General features: G+C 41.5%; 1 protein-coding gene across 1 annotated transcript in view; it reads left to right on the top strand.

Moving 5' to 3' along the window:
• The window catches only part of B3glct (beta 3-glucosyltransferase), a gene marked incomplete in the record, with an annotated part of 128,668 nt that overhangs the window by 27,046 nt on the left and 88,658 nt on the right, over positions 1-12,964 (top strand). Inside the window, 1 exon segment of the mRNA XM_017796090.2 lies at positions 6,858-6,967. Within this exon segment, the coding sequence (XP_017651579.2) occupies positions 6,858-6,967 (110 nt within the window).

Here is a 12,964-nt window from a genome sequence, read left to right as displayed (position 1 = left end):
ATTCCTGGGTGTGGCACTTGAATGTTGCAGAGCTAAGGCAGGCTTTATGATAACCCCACTTCTTCCTCTGCTACTGTCCTCTGCGCAAGTGTGCAGAAAACAGCAGCTCTTCCAAAGCACCAGCAAATCCCTGTGTGATCTAGCCCCACTGCCTCCTGCACTCCTACAGTACTTCATGCTTGACTCTGGCTCTCTACCTGATGCTTTGTTACCATGGCCTGGCTTCTGAACTGGGCTCAGACACTACCATGCAGTAGCTGTGCTCCTGGCTCTGTATTAATATACAGTACTCAAGATGTTTGCTGAATGAGTGAGCATAGCATACATACTTGCAGAATGTAGAAAAGGAGGGGTTAGCACGATTTCTTAGTAGCAATGTGAAAAAGTGAAGATAAACATGACTTACAGACATGACTCAGATATGCGAAAGGGAAGAATTTGCTTTTGTTTTTCCAGCATAGTCTTTTCTGTGTGTGGAAGAGCTGTTGTCTTTGTGGGCACAGTAGGAGTTTGCCGAACTAGTAGAAGCAGCAGGAATTGGTTACTGTGGTGAGCATAGTATTAACCTTTTGACAGATGGATCTGTTCTTTTATAGAATTTATTATGAAATAGTTTTAACATTTGAGATATTATAAAAAGTAATGCAAAGTTTAATCATATATCTACTGCCCAGATTAAGAAATAAATGTGGGTGGGGGCTGGAGAGATGACTCAAGGGTTAAGAGCACTGGCTGCACCCAGAACCCACATGGCAGCTAACAACTGTCCATAACTCCAGTTCCAGGGGATCCAGTGCCCTCTCCTGTCCTCCATGGGCATTGCATGCATGTGGTGCACTTAAATACATGCAGGCAAAACACTTGTACACATAAAATAAAAATAAATAAATTTTAAATATTTTTAAAAAGAAACCATACATTGTGAACACAGCCAAAACCTTTTAACCATTGTCCTTAGTTGATGCTTATCGTTTTTCTTTTTTTAATTTTTTATTGACTTTTTGTGTATATCATACAGAAAATCATCTTTATACCCCATTTCCCTTTGGCTCTGTTCCATAGCTGCCCCCCTTCCCCACTGATTTCATACATTTTGTCATTTGTATTAGGCCTATTATGTAAAGTTAGTATCCCGAGATGTCCCTCAGTGCAAATTCATCCACTGAGGTCTAGTCAGCCTATCTAGAGTCTTTCCTTTGAAGAAGATCAGCTCATCCTCACCCAGCAGCAATCAGCTGCTAATAATTCCTCCATTAAGATTGGGGCCTGCTGTTAATTTCCACAGTTCTGTGCTGGGTTTTTGTCTGCATAAGTTTGCATGGGTCTTGTGCATGCTGACACCATTGCCATAAGTTTGTATGAGAAGGGTCCCAGGTGCCTGTAGGACCATTTCTATATGGTCATGCATCTCCTTCCTGGGTCTTACAATCTTTCCGCCCCCTCTTCCACAATGGTCTCTGAGCGCTGGGCGGGTGGACTTCAATATAGGAGTCCTGTCCTAGGACCCACATTCTGCCAACTCTTATTTTCTGTGTTTTGGCCATTTGTGGCCTTTTGTGTTTCTCTGTTGCATGAGGGAGTTTCATTGATGAGAACCGAAAGATGCATTAGTGTTCTCTTCATCCCTTGTTCTATGTTCCGTGAGTCTTAGGTGTAGAGGTTGCATCCTAGATGTGTCACTTATGCTTGGACAGTTCACAGAGAATCCTGTGTGTGACCAGTGTTGTAATTCTCTCTGTAATAATCTCTGTCTATTGAAAAAGAAGCTACTTTGATGGGTAGTGACTGGGTTACTTGCCTGTAAATTTAAGGATCCATATTTTGCACATAGTAGGAAATTACATTTGCCTAGGGTTATGAGAACCTTTGGGTTTTCTCTAAGATCTATGACCTCTTCTGCTATGTGTATTTGGCTGGGTTTACAGTACCAGACATGAGTTTCCTCCCATGGGCTTTAAGTCCAATTAGGTAGCTGTTGATTACCCCTAAGATAAAAATGTTTGCTGTACTGGTCATTGATGGGGTTTTTAGGCCTTGAAGCTAGGGTTGGACCATCGATTGATATTCTCCCTTACTAGCTTGCTTACTCCTCTCCAAAGCTATGAAAGCTAGTCTTCAGGGAAGGTGGCTTCCAGGTCAGTTCCAGCTCCATTGTTCCAAATCCTGTGTTCAAAGTATGTCCTGTCTTCAGCAACAGTCTATCAAGATCTAGGAGGCAATCAAGGACTGTGGCAATGGCCCGTGTAATTTTGGGAGTCTCTTGGCCAACAACTCAAGGAAGGTTTCTCTTGTCTGGCACTGTTTCTTGTTATGTAGACTTTGGCTATACTCACGGACCCATGTAGGGATATTGTATGCGTAATTTTCAGTAGATTTTTAGACTAATATGATTCCCTCTGGTTTTTCATTCTAGCTAGTAGGCACTATTTGTGTCTCCTCTTTTCTCTCTCTATCTTGTCCCCACTCTCTGCCCTTCCCATTTAAAGTGTCCCCATTTTTCCCTTGATAATTTTTGTATGCTATGGTCCCACTCATTTTTTTCATATACATATACATATATATGTATGTGTGTGTGTGTGTGTGTGTGTGTGTGTGTGATGCAATGCTCTTGGAGGTCAGAAGAGGGCATCGGATCTCCTGAAACTGGAGTTAGGGGGAGTTGTTACCTGCTAGGTGGGTGCACTGAACTCAGGTCCTCTGCAAGAGAAACTAGTGCTCTTAGCCATTGAGCCATCTTTCTGGGCTCTATGGTATTTGTCATTCTTAAATAATCTTTTATACTTCTGTGTGACATATATATTCATATGTATGTAGTATGTATCTACTTTATATATACTTGTGCTTATATTTGTGTGTTACTGATTTATACAGCTGTTTTGCAACTTGATATTATTCCAACATTGTGTCTGGGATTCATCTAGGATTTATACAAATAGCTCTAGCTGTTGTTTACTTGTAGCTCATTAATTCATGCTAGTTAATTCTCATTGCTGTATAATATTCTGATTTATATGTGGTGGATAGTTAGGTTGTTTTCATTTTTTCCCCCTGGGAGCACTCCTGTGAGTTTATTACATACCCATGTACATACAGGAATGTGTCTAAGGTTGATTAATAGGACTGGAATTGCTGGGTCATTGGGAATGTACATCTTCAATTTTATTAAAAATGAAAAAAAATCCCCTAAGCTTGTTTATTCCATTTTCAACAAAAAGAATTCTTTATAACTCCTCTTTTGACATGCCAGTTTAATGTTTCAGGTGTAGATCAAATATAACAGTGTGACTGAAACAAAAGACAGCCCTTTAAGCCTTCCTGTGTTCAATGTATAGAGCCAGCTCAGGATAGAAGACTGTACGTGGAATGCTCCTATTTATATAAACACCGAAAGAAAAGGAATTAGGTCATGTTCACTAGGTTGTTCAGCATTTCCTTTTAAATTTTTTATTGAGTTTTAACCAAAGAGGATTTCAGATTATTTTTAGGATCTAGATGGCTCACTGAGGAGCTATCTGTTGTATGAATATTTGAGTGAGTGAATAAATGAATGGAGCTATAGAACCAAATGGAATTAAAAATAAAGCATAATAGAATACAATTAAAATCAAATTAGTGTCCTTGAGCTTGTGTTAAAGAGAGAGGCCTGTGGTGGAAGGAGGTTCCCCATATTGATCTGCTATAAACCTGGCTGGAAGCCACAAGTGACATTCACTTTCTGTCCATACCCTGTGCTGCCACTCTGGCTCCGTTTGTTTTATTACAAGTTTAGAGCCTGAGGAGGTCTAATGTGCTTCTCTGATATATGACTGGATCAACTGCCACTTTGGAAAAACCTTTGGGGGGGTCTTCTTCCCCAGCTAGTCAGAGGCTTGCTCCCCTTGCTTGCTGTTATAAAAGGCTGGCTGCGTTGAGGCAGGTCCCTGTGCTAATGCGCCGTGTAGCTGGTCTTCTGTATAGCACTTCCAGCCAGCTTCTGGCTGTGGGATTGCTCTAGCTGGTTTTCTAGCAATAACACCTTATTGTGGCTCAGTGCATTGTGAAGTAAGGTAGAGATTACTGAACTGCATATTTGTAGATCCTTGTGAACTCATAGGACATATGGAGTCACTATTAAGGATCACTGTAAAAGGCCACTGTATTAGTCACTTTTCTGTTGCTGTGATAGAAACACTGACCCAAGGAATTTATAGAGGAAGAGTTTATTTGAGCTTACAGTTCCTGGGGAGTTATAGTCCATCAAGGCAGGGACGCATGGTGGCTGGAGGTGGCTGGAGCAGGAGCATCAGAAGCTGAGCTCTCACATCATCAAGCAGGCACAGAAAGCAAGAGAACAATTGGAGATCTGGCAAGGCTTAAGAACTCTCTAAGCCCACCCCCAGTGACATGCTTCCTCCAGGATAGCCACACCTTCTAAGACCTCCCATGAGCATCATCTTCTGGGGACAAAATGTTCAAATACTTGGAGCCTATGGGGGACACTTTAATTCAAACCATCACAGCCACCCAGAACATTCTCGAAATAGCATATTAATTTGCTAGGGCTGCTATAGTTTGGATATGAAGTTCTCCCAAGGCCTGCCTACATATTAGAGGCTTGGTCACCAGTCAACAGCACCTTTGGGAAATGGAACCTTGAAGAGGCAGGGCCTAATGAGAAGGTCAGTTGATTGGGGACATGGCCTTGAAGGGAATATTGGATTCCTGGCTCTTCCTACCTTTCTTTGTTTCTTGGTTTCAGTGAGGTGCATGGGCCTCAGATTAGTTCCTTTTGAGTCACCATGACCACAGTACTGACAGACACAAGGGAGGAAGGGTTTACTTAGGCTCATGGTTTCAGAGGGTTTTAGTCAGGTGGGGAAGGCCTGGTGGAGTTCGTGGTGGTGGGAATGTGCAATGGAATCTCCTCACATCAGAGTGAACCAGGAAGCAGAAAGTGAGGCAGGAACCAGGAATTAGGAATAACCTTCAAAGACTCACCTTTAATGAACTACTTCTGCCGGTAGGCCCAACCTCAAAGGTTCCACAGTCTCCCCAAATAGCAGTATCAGCTGGGACTAAGTTTTCAAAATATGAGGCTATAGGGGCCATTTCAAATTCAAACCAAAAGGGCCATCCTCTACCACCTTTCCTGCCATAATGCACTGTGCTGCAGTCTTAAAAATGACCAGGCCAAGTAACCATGGACTAGAACCTCCAAAACGTGGGCAACCAGAAACTTTTCCATTATATAGATTGGTTGTCTCAGACTGGAGAGATGGCTCAGTGTTTAGAGCACTGGCTGCTCTTGCAGAGGACTTGGGTTTGGTTCCCAGCACCCACATGGCAGCTAACAATTGTCCATAACTCCAGTTCCAGGGGATCCAACACCCTCTTCTGACCTCTGTTGGCATTGTACACCATGGGTACACTTACATACATGGAGGCAATACACTCATGCACATGAAATAAAAATAACAAAATAATTTTAAAAATTGGTTATCTTAGGTATTTTGTTTCAATAATAGATGATTAACACAGATCACACAACAAAGTGGTTTGGTCATCAGAAGCTTATTATCTCACAGCTTTGGAGGCTAACATCAAGATGAAGGTGCGTGCAAGGTTGGTTGCCCTGAGGGCTGTGAAGGAGAAACTGCTCTAGTCCTCTCTTGTTGCCCTGCAGATGGCCATCCTCTCCCTGTATTTCCATATTGTCTTTCCTCTGTGTGTCTGTGTGTCCATTTTCCCCCCATTTTAAGGACACTAGTCATATTGTATTAGGACCTTCCTACAGAATGACCTCATTTAAACTTAATTATTTCTGATCTAATGCCAAGTAGAAATAGAAATATGTTCTGAGGTTCTGAGGGTTAGATATTCAACAAATGCATTTTTCTCAGACACACCCCATGGCACAATGTAGGGTTGTTTGGTGATCGTTAGAAGGTTACTGGGGTGGTAGGCTGGCACTAGACTGAGAACTACTTCCAGACTGATTGCTGCTGGATGAGGGAGCATATGATTACTAGACTGATTAGATTCCAGTGGATGCATTTACACTAAAGGGCATTTGGGTACAAATGCCTGAATGAATTGGACTTAACATGTATGGTTGACTATATGAGGTTTGGTGTGGTGAGGCATGGATGGGGGAGGGAATCTAAATTTGATTAAGAACTGTTGTATGGAGCTGGAGGGATGGCTCAGTGGTTAAGAACACTGGTTGTTCTTGTAGAAGACCTGGGTTTGAATCTCATCACCGACATGACAACTAACAACTGTCTTTAACTCAATTTCAGGGGATTTGATGGCCTCTTCTGTCCTCCTTGGGCATTTCACGACACAGGTGCACTTACATACATGCAGGAGATACACACATACACATAAAACAAAAATAATAAATAAAATTAAAAAAGAACTGTTATATGAAATTATAAAAGGTCAATAAAATTGTAAAAAAAAAAAAAGGCAAGGGAAAGGGAAAAAAAATTTTTTTGTAGGCCAGTTGTATTTGAGCATTGTTTTATCTGCTGAGTCTTGTCTTATATTTTGATCATTGTTACTTAAAATAATTATTGATACTAAAAAAGGAAGGTTATAGGCTGGTGCAGCAGGTTTATTTTCACAGATGCAGAAGCCCAGTTGCAGTGTGGTCTAGGACAGTCAGCTTATTTACTTGTCACTTCTAGGAGGGAAGTTTTGGAAATCAGTTTCAAAGTAGAAAAATTTTTGTCTCTTGAGTTACATATAAATAGAATTTTCTCCTTAAGAGTTTATTGCCTGAAGGCTTGCCTATAACTTTCTTTCATACTTATGTTCAAGTTTATTTCATTGTTGTTTAAAAACATACCTGAGAACTTTTTGTTTGTTTGTTTTAGACTTAAAAGAAGTCGTATTTGTCATCCAGAGTCAAAGTAATTCTTTTCATGCCAAGAGAGCAGAGCACTTGAAAGGAAACATCTTAAAGCAGGCTGAGAATCTGACACAGGTATGTAGTGACAGCCTGGGCTATCTGTTGTTAATTCTGTATTTCTTGATATATGTATATATAGTATGTATATATGTTTTCCAAGACACTGAATCTTTAGAAAATGAATTTTATTTAGGTAAGACTAACTCTTCTGACTTGTTTTACTTATTTAATATTGACTATTTCTGAAAAACTCTGATTAATTTTTATTTTATTTATATTTTATGTATATGAGTGTTTTGCCTACATGTATATAAATGTACCAGAAGAGAGGCCAGAAGAGATGATCAGATCCTCTGGAATTGGAGTTACAGCCATGTGGATACTGGGAACCAAACCTGGGTTCTTTGTAAGAGCAGCCAGTGCTCTTGACTACTGAGCCATATCTCCAGCCCTAGTCTGATTAATTTTTGATGTTCAAAGTATCATATTCTAAGTTATTATATATATATTTAATTTAAGGGAATTGTATAATTGTATAAGACTGTTTATTATGGCTTTATCATAAAGTCTAAGAAAAATGAGTGGAAGAAATAACTTTTTTAAAAGGAAGAGCTTAAAATAGCAGAGATAGTTAATGCTCAAACTTTTGGTAACAAGTTCTAAGGCAATTTTCATGTTGAAATAACATTTTCATTAATCTTAGTGCAGTGCTTTCTCTATGAGTCTCTTAATCTGTTTTTTTTAATTGAATGTCATTAATTGAACTTTTGATTTGATTTATAATATAATATCCCAGAAGGATTATGGAGAGAAAAATCTACGCATATAGGTACATTTTAATGACATTTAAAATAAATGTGAACTGAATCTCAAGTCTCTTTGAATAATGCTGGTGGTTTGAAATGAGGGATGATCTACTTTTTTGTAGGTCATTTCCTTTATTTGCAGAGAATGTGGTTCAAGCCTCTCAGTGGGCTCCTGAAGCCACAGATAGAACTGAATTCTGTATGCCATATTTTCCCTATGCACACATACCTAAGTACCTAAGGTAAAATTAATTTATAAATTAGACACAGTAAGAGATTAGCAGTATTTAAGAATAGAATGATTACAACAGTATATTATAATGTAATTGTTCGCCCATCACTGTGATGCTTTGGGACCATCATTAAATGAAGTGAGGGTTATATGAATGCAAGCACTGCGGCTCTGCAATGTAATCCCATACCTGGCTATTAAGTGACTGGTGTCTGAGTGGCATAAACTGCAAGGATACGCTGGACAAAGGAATGATTAATGTCCTGGTAGGACAGGGAGAGACAGCACAAGATTTCACCATGCTACTCTGAGGCATACAGTTCTGAAACTACAAATTATTTATGATATTTCCCATGTATTATTTTCAAGCCATTGTTGGCCTTGGGAAACTGAGACTGTGGGTGCCTGGAACTTGTTATGTAGGCCTGGCTGGCCTTGAATTCCTAGAGCTATGCCTTCTAAGGGGTCGGATCAGAGGTGTGTGCCACCACAGTACACTTCGCAGGAGCTTTCTTCTGTAAGAAGCTCAGAAAGAAAAAAACTTCCTCCAAATCCTCTGTACCAGGTTGCCTTGGCCTTCAAGACAGAGTGCTTGCTTGTCTGTTACCAGTTTACATTTTGCTTATTTCCATGTGGTCCTCTAGAGGTGCTAGTGGAGTGCTAGTGCTAGCTGATTAGAGAGAAGGGCACACCAGGGACCTGAATAATCTCTCACTTGGGTCCAGGCAAGCATGAACTACATGCTGCTCTATCAGGTGACCTCCGTCAATGATGACCTCAGAACACAGGCATCACTTACGTGGAATCAAGAGCACACTTTCCCTTGTATACCTGCCTGTGCTCTGCTTCCAGAAATACCTTCCATCTTATAGAGGTGGCTTCATGAGTTTAGATGATGCATCATCCTGATTTAAACTGTGCTAGTGGTTCTTGCTGTTAATGTGGATGGTGACACCCTTTGCCAACCAAGTCCAGTTGATTGACTTTACTCCATATTTTGTTTACTGTTTGTTTATTCCCACTCTTCTGTTCTTTCCCGTCTTGATGTCCCCTCTCTGTCTCTGTCTTTGTCTCTCTTTCTTTCTTTCTTTTTTTTTTTTTTTTTTTTTTTTTTTTTTTTTGTGTGTGTGTGTACACAAATCTCCACAGCATCTGGCAGTTTCCATGGCACTCTGGAGCAGGGCAGTGCTTCTATGACTTGGCTCACAATAAGGATGAGGCCTCTGGAAACCTAGGAAGCACTAGGATGATAACACGTTCTTTCTTTTAGTCCCTTTAGGGAAAAGGAGGCTTGAAAGGGTATTGCTTAGTATTGGATGTGCCTGCTTCTTTGGGGACTTTGCAAAGGATAGGAGACAGGTGTGACATCAGTGGATGCTTAAGACTGATTCTAGACTGGGGGGAGGTTGGTTTGAGGCTCCCACATAAGCAGAACTTGACAGTTGTGTTCAGGAATGGAGAACGTGTGCCTCTTGGTGTTTCCAGTTGTTTTGTTTTGGTTCTGGGACTAGAGCATTAGCCTTTTGTGTGCTAGGCTGATGCTCTCCCACTGAACTCCACCCCAGCAACTCCCAGGAGAGGGAGTAGATCCCACAGAACAGTAGAAACCTCCAATGTTTCTTCTCTTTGGCTTAGACGGTTCCACAGAATTGTGTGTGTGTGTGTGTGTGTGTGTGTGTGTGTGTGTGTGCATGTTTGTGTGTATGTGCATGTATGTGTAGGCTAGAGGACAGCCTTTGTGTAGTTCTCAGGTAAGCCATCCATCATTCTTTCTCATTAGCCTGGAACTTAGCAAAGTAAGCTCAGGTTGGCTAGACGGGCTGGCTAGCAAGCCTCAGAATCTGCCCGTGTCCACACTCCTTCCCAGCATTTTGATGTGCCCACCATTTATGTGGGTTCTAGGGATTTGAAATCAGATCCTCATGCTTGAATGGCAAGCACTTTTTTCCACTGAACAATCTCCCCAGCCTCACCTGTTTTTTTTTTGGGGTTCTGGGGCTAGGACTCAGGTCCTCGTGCTTGTAAGACAAGCACTTTCCCTTCGGCTATCTCCCCATCCCCTCCAGAACTTTGAAAGTGGCATTCCTGCCTTTGGATCTGCGTTTCTCCCACCACTCACCTGCCTGAACTTTATTGCCCAGTAATATCAAGCTCCCTGTTTCATGATCACTTTCCTGTGCCTCAGTGGCTTTACACATGTGACCTTGTCTCTTATCCAGTCTCTCCGCCCATCACAATGAAGCCTTTCTGTCACCCTTTTAATTTTAAGACAAAGTCTAATATGTCCCCGACTGGCCTGGACCTCACTATCTAGCAGAGGATAATCTGAAATCCTGATCCTTCTGCCTCGCCTTTCTAAGTGCTGTGATTACAGGGACTGGAGAGCTGGTTCAGTGGTTAAAAGTACATACTGCTCTTTTAGAGGACTGAAGTTTGATTCACAGCATCCATGTTGGGCAGCTCACCAACCACCTAACTCCAGTTCCAGGGGGATCTGATACTCCCTTATGGCCTTCACAGGCAACTACACTCACGTGCACATACTCTCCCCTAACCTACATTGGTGGATAGTGGTTAGCAGAGTTGCCTTCCAAGACCTGTGCACACAGGCCTGGCTGATCCACAGTTGTTGTCACTCCTTCCTTGGTCCCACTTCTGTATCAGTACACACCTAGTGTATTCTTCTCACTTTCTGTTATTACTTGGTACTTACTTATCTTTCTCATCTACAGATTTTGTTAGTTTTTGATTGCTCAGAACCAAACAGTGCTTGTGTGATTACCCTGCGTCTTTTGTGACTGTCAATTGAACTGAATTCCTGGAATTCATTCTCTTCTCTCAGAATATTCTTTTCTTTTTTAAAAAGATTTTATTTATTATTATTTTTTATGTGTATGAGTTTATTGCCTGCTTATATGTAAGTACACCCATGTTGTCCAGTGCCCATGGAAGTCAGAAGGGGGTGTTGGATCACCTGGAACTTTAGTTACAGATGGTTGTTAGCTGCCGTGTTAGCTGGGAACTGAGCCCTGGTCCATCACAGTTGCTTTCCTTTCTATTGTATAGGAGTTTCTTTTCATTTCTCTATGTGCAGCATGGACACCTGTGGACACACACACACACACACACACACACACACACACACTGTATTCAACTGTATTCAATCACAAGTTCTCTGAAGGCAGATACTTCTTTGGCTTTGTTGAGAGTACTTTAGTCATAGTAGATATTTGACATATGCAGTTAAATTGAATCTAAGATATTCAACAAATTAAAAATTACCTAAGATAAATTCTTAAAATTGATTTTCTCTTGTTAATTTGAAAAATTTATGAGTGTTAAGCCTGCATGTATGTAAGTTTGCCCATGTGCCCAGGGAGAACAGAAAAGGATTCCCTGGAACTTGAGTTATGGACAGTTGTTAGCTGTCATGTGGGTGCTGGGATTCAAACCTGGGTCTTCTGCAATAATAGTCAGTGTTCTTAACTGTTGAGCCATCTCTTCACCCCCTTTTTGTTAATTTTAAAGTTGATAATATCTGACTCCTCTCCTTCTAAGTATAACAAACACTTACTTCTCTCATTGAAACTACAGTTTAGAGAAAAGGGGAAAATTCACATATAAGTTGGTAGGAAAATATGATCTCATGATTAACGAGTCTTTGAGAGACAGTATGGAAGAGAATCAAAAAGTTCCCTTGACTACTTTAACACAGACAATGTAACATTGACCTAAGGACTTAAAGGGAAGATGTACTTCCCTTTATAAAACCATAGAGTTGGTGGGTAGGCTGGACGTAGGCAGCTCTGCTACAGGTTTCTCTGTCCTGTCACTTGATCTCATCTGTGTGGCTGAAGATGATATTCAACTTGCATTTCAGTGTGTGGAGAGCAAGCAGCTTCCTTCTAAGAATATGACATTAAAATTATATATGTTATGTCACTAAAAGGAAGGTGGTAGGCTGGATCTTAGGGACAAACTGGTATGTTTATGTCACTAAAAGGAAGGTGGTAGGCTGGATCTTAGGGACAAACTGGTATGGTGTGTGTGTGTGTGTGTGTGTGTGTGTGTGTGTGTGTATGTGTATGAATGGAGGCCAGAAGCCAACCTCAGGTAATCAACTTTTGTTTTTTGAGACAGGCTCTCTCACTGGCCTGGAACTTGCTGATTAGGATAGGCTGGCAGGGCAGTAAGCCCTGAGGATCTCAATTGTCTGCCCTCCCCAGTGCTGAGGTTATAAGTGTGCACCATCAGTTCTAGCTTTTTTAACATGAGTTCTGGGGATCTAACTCAGGTTCCCATGTTTGAACAGGAAACATTTTGCTGAGTGAGCCATTTCCCCTGCCAAAAAGTCAAGATTTTGTTTGCAAATCAAGGACTCACCTAGTCAGTAGAAGAATTTATCTATGAGCTTCATTCATTCTTTTGTTCATTCATTGCATATTTACAGAATTATTGTGAGTAAGTACATGGGATACAAAGATTGAGAAGACAGTCCGGGAGAGGTAACAGGTCCCTTAGGAGACAATTTGAAAGCAACAGTGGTAGGACATACCAAATGGGGCCCCTGCTGTGATGGGTGGGGTGAGCGGGGAGCTGATGGCTCTGAAGGAAGGATTTCTGAGAGCTGAGTCCTGCCTATGAGGTACCAGGTAGGACCAGGACAGGGGGAAGGAGAGGGTGTCCAAGGTTGAGAGGACAGCAGGTGATGACAACCAGATGACAGGCAGAAGCATGGTATATCCTGGGAGGGTGTCAGGTGGGGGCCAGCCATCCTGCCAGGGTGGTGGGGACATGGTCACAGAGGAGCCATGTGTCCCAGGAAACCAGGCCTTGATGGAACATCTGAGGATTATCTCTTTGATGTTTAGCATCTCTGGCCCCTGGAATTGCATTGAGGCATGATCCCCAGCCGTTGCTACAATTAAATGTGTCCTCTAGTGGAAGCTCACTGCTAAGGGGAGAGAGCTTTCCCAGAGGATCTGATCTGATTTGCATTTATCACCCCTATTGGCTGAAGAGGATGATGTTAAG

Source organism: Nannospalax galili, unplaced genomic scaffold, assembly GCF_000622305.1.
Source record: "Nannospalax galili isolate Female #2095 unplaced genomic scaffold, S.galili_v1.0 scaffold768, whole genome shotgun sequence".
In the NCBI taxonomy this organism is placed as follows: Eukaryota; Metazoa; Chordata; class Mammalia; order Rodentia; family Spalacidae; genus Nannospalax; species Nannospalax galili.
The sequence above is the reverse complement of the archived record's forward strand: the minus strand, read 5'-3'. Positions and strand labels throughout refer to the sequence as shown.